Source organism: Diabrotica virgifera, chromosome 7 (genome assembly GCF_917563875.1).
Source record: "Diabrotica virgifera virgifera chromosome 7, PGI_DIABVI_V3a".
In the NCBI taxonomy this organism is placed as follows: domain Eukaryota; kingdom Metazoa; phylum Arthropoda; class Insecta; order Coleoptera; family Chrysomelidae; genus Diabrotica; species Diabrotica virgifera.
In genome coordinates, this window is record NC_065449.1 from 57,361,022 (window position 1) to 57,377,791 (window position 16,770).

At 32.5% G+C, this 16,770-nt stretch overlaps 1 protein-coding gene and 1 long non-coding RNA gene across 3 annotated transcripts in view; one reads left to right on the forward strand and one right to left on the reverse strand.

Annotated features, from left to right (window-relative positions):
* The window catches only part of LOC114330864 (venom acid phosphatase Acph-1), an 85,528-nt gene extending 82,886 nt beyond the window's left edge, over nucleotides 1-2,642 (reverse strand). For both annotated transcript variants that reach the window (XM_028280287.2, XM_028280286.2), the window contains exon 1: nucleotides 2,438-2,642. In XM_028280287.2, coding sequence (XP_028136088.2) covers nucleotides 2,438-2,512 — 75 coding nt within the window. In that variant the 5' untranslated portion in view covers nucleotides 2,513-2,642. The remainder of the gene's footprint in view (nucleotides 1-2,437) is intronic.
* A 12,695-nt stretch (nucleotides 2,643-15,337) lies between these two features.
* LOC126887755 (uncharacterized) lies at nucleotides 15,338-15,670 on the forward strand. Its single transcript, XR_007699190.1, has 2 exons — nucleotides 15,338-15,502; nucleotides 15,565-15,670. It is a non-coding gene; the product is annotated as an uncharacterized LOC126887755 (long non-coding RNA).
* The last annotated feature ends 1,100 nt before the right edge of the window (nucleotides 15,671-16,770 follow it).

Below are 16,770 nucleotides of genomic sequence, written 5' to 3' on the forward strand. Positions count from 1 at the left end.
TGATTGCGATAGTGCACCAAAATTTGAGAATAAGTAGATCATGACATAACTAAGTAAAATCCCCCGAGGTGGAAACTAGAGTGGGGGACGAGGGTAGTTATAAGGGGTCAAAATCACGGCTTTTATTATTTTTTTATGACGCTCATGATAGAGATAGTGCACCAAAATTTGGGAATAAGTATGTCATGTCATAACTAAGTAAAATCTCCAGGGGAGGAACGCTGCGTGACCGACAAAGGGGTGAGGGCAGGGGTGAATATAAAAATTGTAAGGGGTTATTTGTGACGTTCGTGATCGAGATAGTGAACCAAAATTTGGGAGTAAGTAGATCATTACATAGCTAAGCAAAATCTCCAGGGGCGTAAACCAGAGTTGGGGATGAGGGTAGTTTTAAGGGGTCAAAGTCGCAGTTTGTATTTTTTTTTTCGCGACGCAGCACAACATTTGTCCTTCACGCAGCGTTCCGCCCCTGGAGATTTTACTTAGTTATGTCATGATATACTTATTCCCAAATTTTGGTGCACTATCTCGATCACGAACGGCAAAAAACCCTTATATTTTTATACTCACCCCTGCCTACCACCCCTTTGTACCCCAAGCAGCGTTCCGCCCCTAGAGATTTTAATTAGTTACGTCATGACCTACTTATTCCCAAATTTTGGTGCACTATCTCGATCATGAGCGTCAAAAAAATAGTAAGAACCGCGACTTTGACCCCTTATAACTACCCTCATCACCGACTCTGGTTTCCGCCCGTTGGGGAAAGTCATGTACACAACTAATTCAACATATCCCCGTATAGTTTTTCAATATTACTTATCACGCACAAAATCCGCTCCCAGCTCTTAGACTATAAAATGTGGGGTATGGGAATGATGTAAAATCCCAATAATGTCTATTGATAGGATTATTGTTGCTTTTGTTTGAGCTAGTGTACGGTAACTTATTGATTTTATAATTATTGGTAGAAGGCTTCAGGCTTAGATAAGTATTTTAACGAAATAAAAGCATATTTTTAATACTTATTGTAAAATTCTGGTGAGTGATTCCTTATTCCTTTTGTTTGTGATAAAAAAATCAAATTAAATGTAATTTATAAATTAACCTTAGCTAAAGTTATGAACCTGAACTGGAAAAAATGTTATCGAGAAAAGACAAGCAATCATACTTTGTGATCTGATGCATAATATTCCGCCCCCAGTGAAACACATTAGAGAAATTTGTTTTATAAAATAAAGTATTTGCAAATATTTAATCAACCTATCCGTTATTGTATATCTATAATATACAGGGTCTTTGGTAAAGAATGGGCCATAGCTTAACCTTAGATTCCTAAGGTTATAATAAGTCGATCTAAGCTAACTTACCTTAGTACGAAAGTTCCTAATAACCGAAATACAGGGTGTCAAAGTCAAACTTTTATTTTATTTATTCTTGAATATTTCCTAACAGACATGGGATAATAACACGAAATTTGGTAAACGGGGGTTTTTTGGGACGTGAAATCTAAATTCGCCACCAAAAATGATGTATTACCCAGAGAGCGCCACGTACGCCTTTCAGCGCTTATTTAATATGTCAATTTTTTTTTATTACCCACTCTACATACTTTTTGAACCAAAACTTTTATTCTCTTAATATTTTTATTTAAAAAAGGTATAATATATTCATCTGGCTAAACTTACCGTTTTCGAGATAAACGCATTTTAAATTTGCGGGGCAACATAATTTTTTGCATAATACCATTTTAGTTACACCCGAAAAATAACTTAAAACCATAAAAATTTCCAAAAATGTATCGCAAATTTCTTCAAATGGAATTTGCGATGCAATGACATAAATATGAGAACTAGCACAATTATTATGGTTTTAAGTTATTTTTCGGGTGTAACTACAATGAAATGCAAAAAATTATGTTGTATTGCAGATTTTAAATGCGTTTATCTTGAAAATAGTTGAGCTTATCGAGACGAATGTAGTATATATTTTAAGTAAAAATATTAAGAGAATAAAAGTTTTGATTCAAAAAGTATGTGGAGTTGGGGATAAAAAAATTGAACGTATTAAATAAGCGCTGAAATTCGTATGTGGCGCCCTCTGGGTAATACATCATTGTTGGTGGCAAATTTAAATTTCTGGTCCCAAAAAACCCCCGCTTACCAAATTGCATGTTGTTATCCCATGCCTCTCATGAAATATTCAAGAATAAATAAAATAAAAGTTTAACTTTGACAGCCTGTATGTCGGTTATTAATAACTTTCGTAGGAGGGTAAGTTAAATTATATCGACGTATTTTAAGCTCCGGAATCTAAGGATAAGCTATGGCCCATTCTTTACACCCATATACCTCTCTGCCCTAAAATATTGATTTATACTGCAAAAATTATAGTTGTCTAACTAATATGTCGTATAAATAATTATTGTAGGCATACTTACCAAATGTACTGCTACAAGACTCTCATCATTTGCTTGCACACAATACAGAAGAGAAAGCAATATAAATGGAATCATGATTGTTGATGAGAAGACTATTAGATATATTCTAATAATAATTAATACTATAATAATTTTATTATATAATCAAAAATTTTAAATTCCTAGCAATTTCTAAATATGCTTTGATTGCATATATAAATATACACTGCAAAGCATAAGTTAAGGATATAGAAAATTTATGTTATGTTATTATATTACGTATTTCTTTAGTATTTACACAGTTGTGCAAACAAAGGTTTACTCAAACTTATTTTTTGTACTTATACCGAGTGGAAGAAAAGAAGTGTTTTTCTTATGTTAAGTTTGAGACACCCTGTAGAGAGAACGTGGTACAAAAGTGAGTATACATCGGAATCGTATTGTAGTCTTGTGTCTTGTGAACATTTTGTTTTTTGAATCTCCCTGATATCTTTAGAAACAAATAAAATAGCTGGTTTTACTCTTTAGCATGTGTTTTAACTGAAACAAAATTAAATTAACAATAAAAAATAGCAGTTAACTAAACTTTAAAAACATAAAGGCACATAACGTATAAAGCTTTTTTCGACACCTATAAGAGTTATTTATCGACCAGGTAAGCGGTATGCATAGCGCAATATAAGAGAGACGAGATTGTATAATGGAGGCTCTGTGATGATTTGCGGTGGAATTTCCTTGACAGTAAGTACGGATTCGGTGTCTAGGTGGAGGCTCTTTAAATAGCGAGAGTTACAGTACACCGATTTTTCTTTCTAACACTCTGTTTCTTTCGCACAATATACAGGAAATAATTTTATCTTACTGGTATGATAATATATGGCCACCTCACTTATTGCATGTCATTAGTTAAAATACATATTAAAGAGTAAAACCGTTTGTTTCTTTGTTATTAAATATATCAGAGAAATTAAAAAACTAAAATGTTCACAAGATTTGAGACTACAATATAATATTGATGTACCTTTGTACCTTTTTCTCCCTACAGGATGTCTCAAACTTTTGTTTCGGTTAAAACACATGTTAAACTACAAAACCGTATATTTTCTTTGTTTCTAAAGATTTCAGGGATATTCAAAATCCAAAATATTCACAAAACATAGACTACAACATGATTCCGATGTATACTCACATTTGTACCTGTTTCTCCCTACAACTTAACACAAGAAAAACACTTATTTTCTTCCACCCAGTATAAGTACAAAAAAGAAGTTTGAGTAAACCTTTGCACAATTGTCTAAGTACTAAAGAAAAATCTAAAATAAGAAAAAAAATTAGCGGAATCCGTTAATCTGTTCACGAAAAAATCAACTATGAAAATGAGCATAATTTTCTATATCCCTAACTTATGCCTCGCAGTATATGTTCATAGCTTATATTTTAATAACATTTTTTAGACGGTGAAGGATGGCAACAAGTAGAAATATTAAACTGAAATGATAAAAATGAATTTGAGTACAGAGTTTCTGTAAACAACTAATTAGGTACTTTTTACAATTTGCAACAACTAAAGATAAGTGTATATACGTTTTTAATCAACAATTGATAAACGCATAAGCATAGTTAAATATCATCGATAATTGGTTTAGCAAAAAAGTGTTTTCAAGTATATATACAGTATGTCCCTGTAAGTTGTATCCATATGGAAAACTTCTTTATTATTAATTTTACGAAAAAAAGTTATTCTTTATAAAAAGCTCTGCATGGTCCAAAACCTAAGATTTAACCATCAAATATCAAATTTTTTGAATATTATACGAGGTATGTCAAAAAGTTTGAACTTCACTCAAGAGCAAAGTAGCTTTATTTTTCGTAATATTGGAAATTGCTATTATAAAAAGTTGTTTGGAATTAAAAACTATATTCTAATATGCAATTACAACCTTCTAATTGAAAAAAAATTTTTTTTTAAATTATGGATAATCATTATTTTTTCAGTTATTTCAATTCTGATAACTCTTTTATTATTAATTTTACGAAAAAAGTGATTCTTAATAAAAAGTTCTGGATGGTCTAAAACTTAAAATAAAACCATCTTATATCAAATTTTATCAATTTTATACGAGGTATGTCAAAAAAGATAAATTTAGATCAAAAGTAAAGTAACTTTATAGTTCAGAATATTTTAATTAGAAGGATGTAATTACATACGGAAACATAGTTTTTAATTCTAAATAACTTTTCATAATAACAATTTTCGATATTGTGAAAAATAAACGTATTTTACTCTTGAGTGAAATTCATATTTTTTGACATACCTCGTATAAAATTGATAAAATTTGACATAAGATGGTTGTATTTTAGATTTTAGACAATGCAGAATTTTTTATTAAGAATCACTTTTTTTCGTAAAATTAATAATAAAAGAGTTATCTGAATTAAAATAACTGAAAATATTGTTAGTTATCCATAATTTTTCAAAAAAAAAATTTTCAATTAGAAGGATGTAATTTCATACTAGAATACAGTTTTTAATTCCAAACAACTTTTCATACTAGTAATTTTCAATATTGTGAAAAATAAAGCTACTTTACTCTTGAGTGAAATTCAAACTTTTTGACATACCTCGTATAATATTCAAAAAATTTGATATTTGATGGTTAAATCTTAGGTTTTGGACCATGCAGAGCTTTTTATAAAGAATAACTTTTTTTCGTAAAATTAATAATAAAAAAGTTTTGCATATGGATACAACTTACAGGGACATACTGTATATACACTACGTTTAGTTTTTGAAACAACTTTTTATATTAAAAAAACCAAAATAGTACTGAATTAATATTAAACATTTGTTAAAGAAAAATCGTATCAAAAAATTTTATTTTTTATTTTTTTTTATTGAAAATTTACCGCATCCAGCAAGAGGTGATTAGCGGGAATACAGTCTAGGAGTACAGTTCCAATAACTTACAGTCAATAATATAATTCTGAGTTTTAAATAATCAGCGATATTATTATCTATAATTACAGAATGTATCTAAAATTAAGAATACAGTGTAGGTATAAAATTCCAGTAATTTAGATTCTATAATATAGTCCTATACATTTTAAATAGTTTGCGATATTATCATAGTAACCATCTGTGCCTAAAAGTTTGTTGTATTGTTAGGAATATTGAATCTAATTCGTTCATTTGCAAAAAGTGGACAGTCAATTAAAAAATGTTTTACATTGTTTATTTCGTCACATATTTCACATTTAGGGGGATCGTCTCTTGTAAACAGGTGAGAGTGCGTGTATCTTGTGTGACCTATACGCAGACGTATGACAACAGTTTGAAGTTTTCGGGTTCGTATTCTCGATAGCTGCGGGTAAACATTATCCTTGATTGTTCTTAAAGATGCCTGTGAATATTTCCATTCTTGATTCCACTTACACGTGATTAGATTTCTAAAGTACGATTTTATGTCACTCGCGAGATTTCGACACTCCGTTACCTCTGTTTCGACACTTTCCGACACTTTACGAGCGCACTGATAAAAAAAAATATTGTTTGATATGATTTAATAATAATATAAATTTTATTAATAATAAAAATAATGGTCAACTATTTTCAATGGAAAATAAGCCACAATTTTACCAAAAAAATGATTTTATTAAGGTTTCGAAGCCCAAATCGGGTTTAGTTGTCATTTCGTTGGCTTCGAATCGTTAATAAAATCATTTGTTTGGTAAAATTGTGGCTTATTTTCCATTGAAAATACTTGATTATAAAAATTCCACAAGGAAATAGCTTCAGAACAGCATTAAAAATAATGATTTTTCAAAATATTCTCCAATTTTTACCGTATCTATAAATGATATTGTTAATAGTAGGAGAGGAAAGTATGCTAAATGTGCAGTCACTCGAGCGCTTTGGGGACCTATTGGGTTTTGAAGATTAGGTCCTAAAACCAAAAAAAGGTAAGTAAAGTTTTCCATTTAAGTGGGGACTTTCCATTTTTTAATTTAAATTTCCATTTCCAACAATCTTTTTTCCGATTATAGCGCCATCTATCCATAATTTGAAAAAATGCCTCGAATAAAAGTTGCTTATTTTTACGTATGGAATCCAAATCTGCAATAAAAAATGGGGACTCCTATTTAATATTTTAAAGTAGTCCCCCACCCCACCTCCATGGGGGGTCGTGTTTGGTGTCATTCGATAGATTTTTCAAAAATAGTGAATAGGTACGTGTATTTTGCACTTTTTTGATCTGATGTTTATTTCGCAAAATATCGCGACGTTCCTATTTAAAATTTTAAATTTACCCCCACCCCTCTCCGTGGGGGTTCGTGTTTAATATTATTCGATAGATTTTTAAAAATATTGAACACATATTTTTTAGTTTTTTAGTCTGACGTTTACTTCTCGAAATATTCGATTTTTTCTTGTAAAATTTTGTGACTCACCCATTTCCTTACGCCCCGCTCAAACCGTCATATTTTTGAAATATACACTGTTCTGCATGTACTTAACTTACCTTATCTTAATCTGACGATTTCGAGTTTTTCTAAGGATAGATTTTTTTTGGACCCCCCTTAACGAACTCCCCTGTATTAAGATCCAATATAATATGGTGTGGGTACATTTACTGACGCTCTCGAGTAACTGCAAAAATCCCCGCTTGGGCTCCCCTACCATAAGTAATAGGGTTGATAGATGTACTTACGCACTTTTAAATGTTAATATTGATAAATAAACAAATTATGAATTTTTAAATTTGGAAAAGCTATCTCCGCAAAAAATGGTCTTAGAAAAACTTTGTTTTTTGTAAATGTGTGAAAAATTACAAGGAATATTAATAATTATGGAAACAGAATTTCAAAATTTTTAATCCCGTCAAAGTTTAAAAAAAAACTAAATTACAACAATTTTTAAAGGCCATTTTGAAGGGGAGTTTCATTAAAATTTTGATTTCTCAATGCATTGTATACTCTATGGCCAACAACTGCGTTTTTGCAATTGAAAAAATGGTAATATTTAATTAAATTAAATATCTCATAAACTATTGAATATTGTTCAACCATTTTTTTGTTTTTACTGGCAACACAGCGCAATTGCTCCTGCAAAATAAAATGTTTTATAGTGTTTATTTATAATTCAAATAATATTCTTTTGATTATTTCATCCATAGAGATTCTGACCAATAGAATCCTACAAGAATAAAAATTACACTATTATATTATATTATATTCAAGCGAAGATATCAATAAAATATTAGTTAAAATGATTTTAAAAGACAGTTTTATTATTGAAATAATCTTACCAAATTACTCTCGAGCTCTTAAAAATTATCGATTTGTTTTGCCCTCGTGACACTTTGTCATAATTTCACTCTACTTCGGGTCGTGAACTTAAAACTGTCAAAGTGTCACTCGGGATACAAATCGTTAAATTTAGAGCTCTCGTGTAATTACTACTGAAAATTTGTTTTTCAATTTTGATTTACAATTATTTAAATAAATTAATGGTCAAATTTAATTTAGTTAGGGCCGGTTGTTCGAACGCTAATCAACAATGATCATTATTAAATATTTAATTACTGTCACCAAAACTGTCAATGTCAACTTTGTTTGGGTTGCTGAAAACATAATTAATTACAATTATGAGATTTATTATTAATTATGTTAATAATTATTGTTATATTAATTGATTATAGTCTCAGAATTGTAATTAATTATGTTTTAACAATTGACATTGACAGTAATTAATTATTTGATAATGATCATTGTTGATTAGCGTTCGAACAACCGGCCCTAAGTCTTATAACATAATTGATTATAATTATGAGATTAGTTAATCAATTAACATAACAATTATTAACATAATTGATTAACTAATTTCATAATTGTAATCCATAATTATGTTTTCAGCAACCCAAACAAAGTTGACATTGACAGTTGGTGACAGTAATTAAATATTTGATAATGATCATTTTTGATAAGCGTTCGAACAACCGGCCCTTATAGACCAGGGCGCATCTGTAAAAATATTAGTACATTTGGACGTTGAGAGGTGACTCATATTTTTTTGCAGAAATTGCTTAAAAATAACTCATATAATCATATTTTAGTTATCCTCCCACTCAAAAAGTTCCGGAACATTGTTTAAATAATCAAAATGTCAAAAAATGAAGGAAAAATTCGATTTTTTTCTTCGATTTTTGATTATAACTTTGAAAGTAGTCGTTTCTGAGAAAAGTTGTACTGACATAAAAGTTGCGCAATTAAATTTCCTACAATATAGAGTTCGTTAAAAAGTTTAAAAATTGTCACCCTTGTTGCAAAACAGCAATAATTGCGAAAAAACGATAAAAAACAAGTATTCGCATTTTACGTTTTTCAACCATTTATGCTACACTTAGGACCTTCATGTTTCACCCAGAAAAACTTTATGATACAGGGTGTCCCAAAAGTAGTGGAACGGTCGAATATTTCGCGAACTAAACATCGGATCGAAAAACTGAAAAATACGTGTTCAATCATTTTCAAAAATCTATCCAATGACATCAAACACCAACCCCCACTACACCCCCTGGAGGTGGGGTGGAGGGTAACTTGAAAATCTTAAATGGAAACCCCTAGTTTTTCTTGCAGATTTGGATTTGCTACGTAAAAGTAAGCAACTTTTATTCAAGACATTTTTTCGAACTGTGGATAGATGGCGCTATAATTGAGAAAAACGATTTATCCTGATACCATAGGTAAATTATAGAAACGGTCTAATATCTCGAGAAATACTCTTCCAAATGAGAAACCAAAAAAAAGATTTTTAATACTTTTCGAAAACCTATCGAATAACACTAAACATGAGCCTCCAACCCACCCCCTGGAGGTGGGGTAGTGGGTAACTTTAAAATCTTAAATAGCAACCCCTACTTTTTATTACAGATTCGGATTCGTCATGAAAAATTAATTAACATTTATTCGAAACAATTTTTAGACTTGTTGATAGAGGCGCTTTAATTGAAAAAATAAGATTTATTAGCGCCATCTATCAGCAATTTTAAAAAATGTTTCGAATAAATGTTGCTTAATTTTTCATGACGAATTTGAGTCTGCAATAAAAAGTGGGGTTTGCTATTTAAGATTTTAAATTTACCCACCACCCCGTCTCCGGGGGGTGGGTTGGAGGGTCATTTTTGGCGTTTATCGATAGGTTTTCGAAAAATATTAAAAACCTGTTTTTTGGTTTTTCATTTGGAAGTGTATTTCTCGAGATATTAGACCGTTTCTATAATTTACCTATGGTATCAGGATATATCGTTTTTCCCAATTATAGCGCCATCTATCCACAGTTCGAAAAAATGTCTTGAACAAAAGTTGCTTACTTTTACGTAACGGATCCAAATCTGAAAGAAAAACTAGGGGCTTCCATTTGAGATTTTAAAGTTACCCCCCACCCCACCTCCAGGGGCTGTAGTGAGGGTTGGTGTTTGGTGTCATTGGATAGATTTTTGAAAATGATTGAACACGTATTTTTCAGTTTTTCGATCCGATGTTTAGTTCGCGAAATATTCGACCGTTCCACAACTTTTGGGACACCCTATATAAGAAAACAATACTGTATATTTTATTAAGATCGGTAATACAGATTTTGCAAAATAAATTTTGCAATCCAGCTTTCGCAAAAAAATAATAATTTTTTCAAAATCTTGCAGGATTGAATATAAAGCAGGTACCAACTTTAATTATTTTTAAATATAAAAGAATACCGTACCTTTCATTTGCAATTTGTAAAATTAAAATCAGTTAACCACTACGGCATCCGAAATTTTTTTAAATACACATTTTTTTTGGTGCTACACGCAGGACAGCGGATAGTTTGCTCTGATTGGGCATTCCAATGACCTTTGATAATGATTGACAAATTTTAGTTTTTAGTACATTTCGATATAAACAAATAAATTTGTTTATTGAAAAATAAAAACACATACTCTGTCCTTTGAAATAACACTTTTTTGGCAAGAACTTTCTTTGTTCATATATTTTAAGTTAGAGAATAAAAGTTTTATTATTTTTAAACATATGCAACTGTTTAAACAATACTTCACAAACAATAATCAAATTAGTTTGATTTTTGTGGAATTAAAATATTAAAATACAACAAAATATAGTGGAAGAAAATAATATATTAGATAAAGATTGGAAGAAATTTTGGTGGAAATCAACTTGTGTGAATCGAACACCGCTGTCCTGCGCGTAGCACCAAAAATGAATGTTTATTTAAAAAATTCCTGACGCCGTGGTAGTTAATGGTATACGTAAAAAAAATATTGCTATCTGCTTTATTTTCAGTACTGCAACATTTTGAATAAATAAATTTTTTTTGCGAAAGCTGGATTTCAAAATTTATTTTGCGATTTTGCAAAAGTACTACACCGATATTAATGAAATTTACAGTATTGTTTTACTATATTATATTGTTTTTCTGGGTAAAATATGAAGGTCCTAGGTGTAGCATAAATGGTTGAAAAACGTAAAATGCAAATACTGGTTTTTTATGGTTCTTTTCGCAATTATTGCTATTTTTCAACAAGGGTGACAATTTTTAAAATTTTTAACTAATCCTATATTGTAGTAAATTTATTTGTGCAACTTTTATATCGGTACAACTTTTTTCGAAAGTGAATACTTTGAAAGTTATAATCAAAAAACGAAGAAAATAATCGAATTTTTCCTTAATTTTTTGACATTTTGATTATTTAAACAATGTTTCGGACATTTTTCAGTGGGAGGATAACCCAATTATTATTATAGGAGTTAATTCCAAGAAATTTCTGCAAAAAAATATGAGTCACCTCTCAACGTCCATCTCAAAACAGATACGCCCTGGACTATTATATGAAAGATTGTTTCTTCAACTTTGCAGACAAAAATCGTAACATCGTTCATAAAAACATGAATTACCGCAGCAGTTAAAAAAGTAAATTTTGTGCAAAAATTCAACATTTTTCAACGTTTACATAATTATCCCCTCATACGAATCACATACTATCTTAAAAATATCTTTTGTTATCACCTAAACTTTGATAAAAAAATGTGTTCCAACCTGTATGAAATTCCAACATATTGTAATGTTATTTGATTGGGCTAATAGTTTATTTCCATGTATATTTACTTATATGCATTATAAATTTTCTCCAATTCCAAAAAATTACACAAAAGTGTCTGTTCTAGATGCATCTAGAAAAACAGATATAAAGAAACTAATCGATTTAAATTGTTAATGTCCTATGCACTTTATTTCTAAAGCAAAAGTTGAAAGGAGTACTTACACTTACATACATTACGGTTACCCATCAATTGTAAAAGGAGCTCACGATCAATTTGCATAGAGAATTAGACTGATTCTATATCATTAGTAGATGTTGTTACCAAACAAACAACTGCCTGTTTTCTCTGGTAAGTAGGAAAATACTCATTAAATAGACTACTTAGTTCTCACGTAATTTATGGTTAGAGTTTATGAAATTTTTTACGTATTTTGTATCAACTTTTTTTATGAATCTTTTCCTATTCTAAATAATTAGCTATTCTTGTTTAGTATGGGAATAAACCAGTGTAAATTAGCACTCAGCAAACTTTTAATTCCATTATAAAGGTACAAGTCCTCCCAGGCAAGTAACTTGGTGGAATAAGGAGCTGTCTGACCTCAAAAGAGAAACAAGATGGCGAATAAATCAGGTGATTCATAGGGCGAAGAAATCAGGTGATTGGTGGGAAGTATATAAGGCTAAACTGAAAACCTATAATAAGAAAATCCAATCCGCTAAGGAATGATCCTGGAAAGAATTATGTGAAAACATTGAAAGTGTACCTACCTGAAAGCGCTAGGGTTAAGAGAATCCTCAAAAGAGATAACATTAACAAACCCAAGTCAATGAAATTTCCCAATGGGAAGTATACGCCAGTGGCGGCTGTTCAGAGGAGGCAAGGGAGGCTTAGCTCCCCATAATATTTTTTACACATGCTACACTGTTATGTTTACTTTGGGACCGTTCAAGTATTACGTAACGGCAGGTGGGGGGGGGGGGCTCAAAAATCTTCAAAAATTGCGTTACGTAATAGTTAAAAGCCCATTACAGTGCGTTATGTAGGGGGGAGGGGGGTAAAAAATCTTCAAATATGGCGTTACGTAATACTTGAACGCTCCCTTTGCATTACAGATATCGGAAAAAGTTATTTGAACAATTGTTCCAAATAATGTTCTAACCCAACATACCAAATTTCATCACAAAATTCACACTTTTAGTTTTTTCAATATTTGTAGTCAGGATCCTAAAATCGGAACGGAGGCTGCTGCTGGCCGGAAAATCTCACTTGCTAATGCTCCGCGCAGCTCAGCAGCGCTTAAGGAGTTCTGTCTTCTTAGCGCTGCATTATCGTTTAACGCACACGCTGCCCGGAGATTGAGCAAGGGCGGCTGATCGGCCAGCAGCCTCCTCTACACTTTTAGGATCCTGACTACAAATAATGAAAAAACTAAAAGTGCTAATTTTGTGATGAAATTTGGTATGTGACGTTAGAATAATATTTGGAACAACTTGTTCAAATAACTTTTTCCGATATTTATAATGCAAAGCAAAATATCGGTAATTAACCGTGTTTTTAAATTCGCAGTAGGCCGCTTTTAGAATTAACAAAATTCAGTTGAGTATCTTAAAAAATGTAAACCTTCAACCTGTATGGACTGCAAAACTTCAAATCTGTATTTATTTTGATATGCATATCTACTTACACAGATAGAATTGTTAACAAATAAACGACACAAACTTTGGTATAGTCCTGTCGCCAGGGGGGTACAACGGCCTCCTGTATTCAGATGGACTTACCCAAGTTTTTTTATGTATTTTGACCTGTAGAACACGAATTTTTTGGGTAACAGTTGATCCGGATGTCGATAAGATTGTTATAAACCAAGAAGTTGAGGAATCACATAACAGCGATTTCTCGCAAAACAAAACATTTTTTTGTATTTTTTGGTCCATTTTAACCGAAAAATGTTCCTACAAATTTTTTCGTAGGATGCATAGTTTTCGAGATATACGCGGTTGAACTTTCAAAAAATCGAAAAATTGGAATTTTTGAACCCGAAAAACTTTTGATTGAAAAATAAAATAGCAATTCTGCTTACCGCATTTGAAAGTTCAAGTCAAATTATATCGGTTTTAATTATTTGTATTGCCAAAAATGTATTATTTTATTGTTAAAACAAAGCTATAAACACCTAGTGCTTGAGTGATGTTTCTATGATTTCTCATTTAAAATCGAACGAGTACGTAGAGGAGGTAAAAGTGCAAGCGGGGTTATTTCTAAAGCGTCGTTTAAACACAACGATAAGTCACAGCAACTAGTTGTGATGACAAGTTGAAACGCTGTTTAGACGCTGCGATTCAATGCGATACCACCTTCAACCCAACTCCAACTTTGATAAGTTGTGCGATGCACCGTTTACACACAATGATAAGTTGCAACAACTCGATTGACCTTGATAAGTTGTTTGATTTATCGCTGTGTTTAAACGACCCTTTTGTAGCATGCATTAAAACGCATGTATTAGGCACGGTAAACAGTATGTGTTTATAGCTTTTTTTAACAATCAAAAAATAAATTTTTAGCAATGCAAATATTCAAAACAGATATAATTTGACTTAAAGTTTTAAAGGCGGTAAGCAGAATTGCTATTTTATTTTTTATTCAAACGTTATTCGGGTTCAAAAATTGCAATTTTTCCATTTTTTGAAAGTTCAACCGCGTTTATCTCGAAAACTATGCATCCTACGAAAAAACTTGTAGGAACATTTTTTGGTTAGAATGACCCAAAAAATACAAAAAAATGTTTTGTTTTGCGAGAAATCGCTGTTATGTAATTCCTCAACTTCTTTGTTTATAACAATCTTATCGACATCCGGATCAACTGTTACCCAAAAAATTCGTGTTCTACGGGTCAAAATACATAAAAAAAACTTGGGTAAGTCCATCTGAATTAAGAAGGCCGTTGTACCCCCCTGGCGACAGGACTAGTAATACACTTTTACAATTAGACTATTTTTAAAATGATATGAAATTATGAATTATGATGAAATTATAAAATGTAAATAAAAAATAGTCAAAATGGGGCCTTAAATTAGATTTTTTTGTCGGATTTAAACAAAAATAACTCGCCTTCATAAAACTAAAAATAAAAAATTATTAGAACACATTTTTCCGTCTTCAATGATATGCTTCACAACTACAACTATTATACACATACACTCAACCAAACTTATATAGAATCATCTGATAATTTTTGTTATTTTAAGCGAATTAATGCTGAATTAAATTTTCTTCTATCGCATCTCTCAGGAGCCCAACTACAGGTTATGGAATTAAATCAACATACCTGCGAGCTTTCAAAGTTAGTTGGATGAAAATTAAAGGATTTTTTTACCGATCATAATTCCTCCCCAGAACATGGCCCTTCCTCTTTTATATTTATGAACAAATCTGACAGTTTCCATTCTTGCTTGTCTTCCTCGCCCTCTAAGTACACCGATTCGTTATTCATCTGATTTTACACATCCTACTTTCGTTTGAAAATAGCACACATTTCCAATGTTCATTATTCCAGTTTTGGTGTTGAAGACGCCAATTTAAATGATTAATATTGTGCTGTCTGGTTAACTCGGCACCCTGTAACGTGTAACTTTCTCCTACTATATGGTCCTTGGTCACGGTGTAATGATACATCGATACGTCGAGCGCGCGTCGACACTCGCAACCGAGCGATTCTCTCAAATCGCGCAGATGCCCCCACTAAGTTCCACCTTTCCGAACCAACACCGGTAGAGGAATATTTAAGAGCACCGCAAGCGACGATCCGTCAGTCCTGAACGACCGTTCTGGGCTCCATAACCAGCCAAGCGAAGTGAGCGAGGCAGGCCGACCTGAGTCGCGACGTGCACCGTACTGACGTGATTCGCGAACTTAGGCAGGCCAACTCGAGACGCAAGGTGTACCGAAGTGACGTAATTTGCGACTCGTAATTCAACGGAGGCAAGCGTAGTAAGCGAGTCCCGATAAATATATATTTGAATATCGCTGTTAATTTTGTTCTTCTGTTACAGACGCCTATCCGGGGGAGGACTTCGCTGGAACGAAATAGAAAATTGAATTATTATTTTGACTTATTTTGTATATAATTTAGAATTAATAGATTTGCTTTATTTTTAACCTGCGTTTTACTGAGCCTGTCGTCCTAAAAGAACTACCACGTTACAAATTTGGCGCCCGAGCAAAAGTTAGAATATACGCAAGTAAACGTCGTTACTCGACGCCCGGATAATACCAAAAATGCCGACAGATAAAGACACAGACTCAGTATCAGGTGCCACGACGGGTACGTCATGGATAAACCGTCTTTCCAAAGAGGAATTACAGCGCGACGCCGAAAGGTGCGGATTGGATTCCAAAGGAACCGTCGACGAGTTAAGGTTAAGACTCAGAACCTTTTATAAGGATCGCGGGGAAGCGAGAGGAACAATCCCAAAAATCAATACTTCCAAGGAAGCCGAACCAGGCACACTGACCCAAGAAATTTCATTAATCAGAAACCAATTACAAGACTTATCAATGACAAAACAAATAAGGCAATCGGATTTGCTAAATCAAGTACGGAGGTGGAACACACACTTCGACAAGAAACATTCGGATGCAGTAGACTTCATAGAGAGGATAGACGAATTAAGCCCTTAAGAAACCAAGAACTCGACAGGATATATAAAAATATGCTGCCAGAATATAAGCTTTATGCTCGCCGCCGGGATTTCGAAAACTTATCAGGATTGCAAGAATTGACCCAAGAATACGAAACTTTGGAAGACGAAAGAACCCGAGAAAATCAAAATTTTCACGGAAATTGGAGACGTACAGACCCTACAGAATACGATGCCAAAAGGACATGCTTCCGATGCAAGATGTCAGGTCACTTCCGTAGGAATTGTAAAAACCCATGGAAAAAGTTTTGTTCGCGATGCGGCAAAGAAGGGGTCTACAGCAGTGACTGCTGTTCCAGACGTCAGGGAAACGAATACCAGACTAGAGAAACAAGGAGTCGTCCCAGTCTGAGGAGCAAGATTCGACTCTGTTGGTTCTAGCCGTTACACAACAAGCAAGCAACGACATGCGACTGTTCGCATCACTGAAAATCGGACAAAGTTCCTACAAAGCATTAATTGACACAGGGACCATTAAAAATTACGCCGGAGATAGAATAGCTCAGATATTCAAACACTCCCTACATAGCTATAACGGAAGAACTAGACTAGCAAACG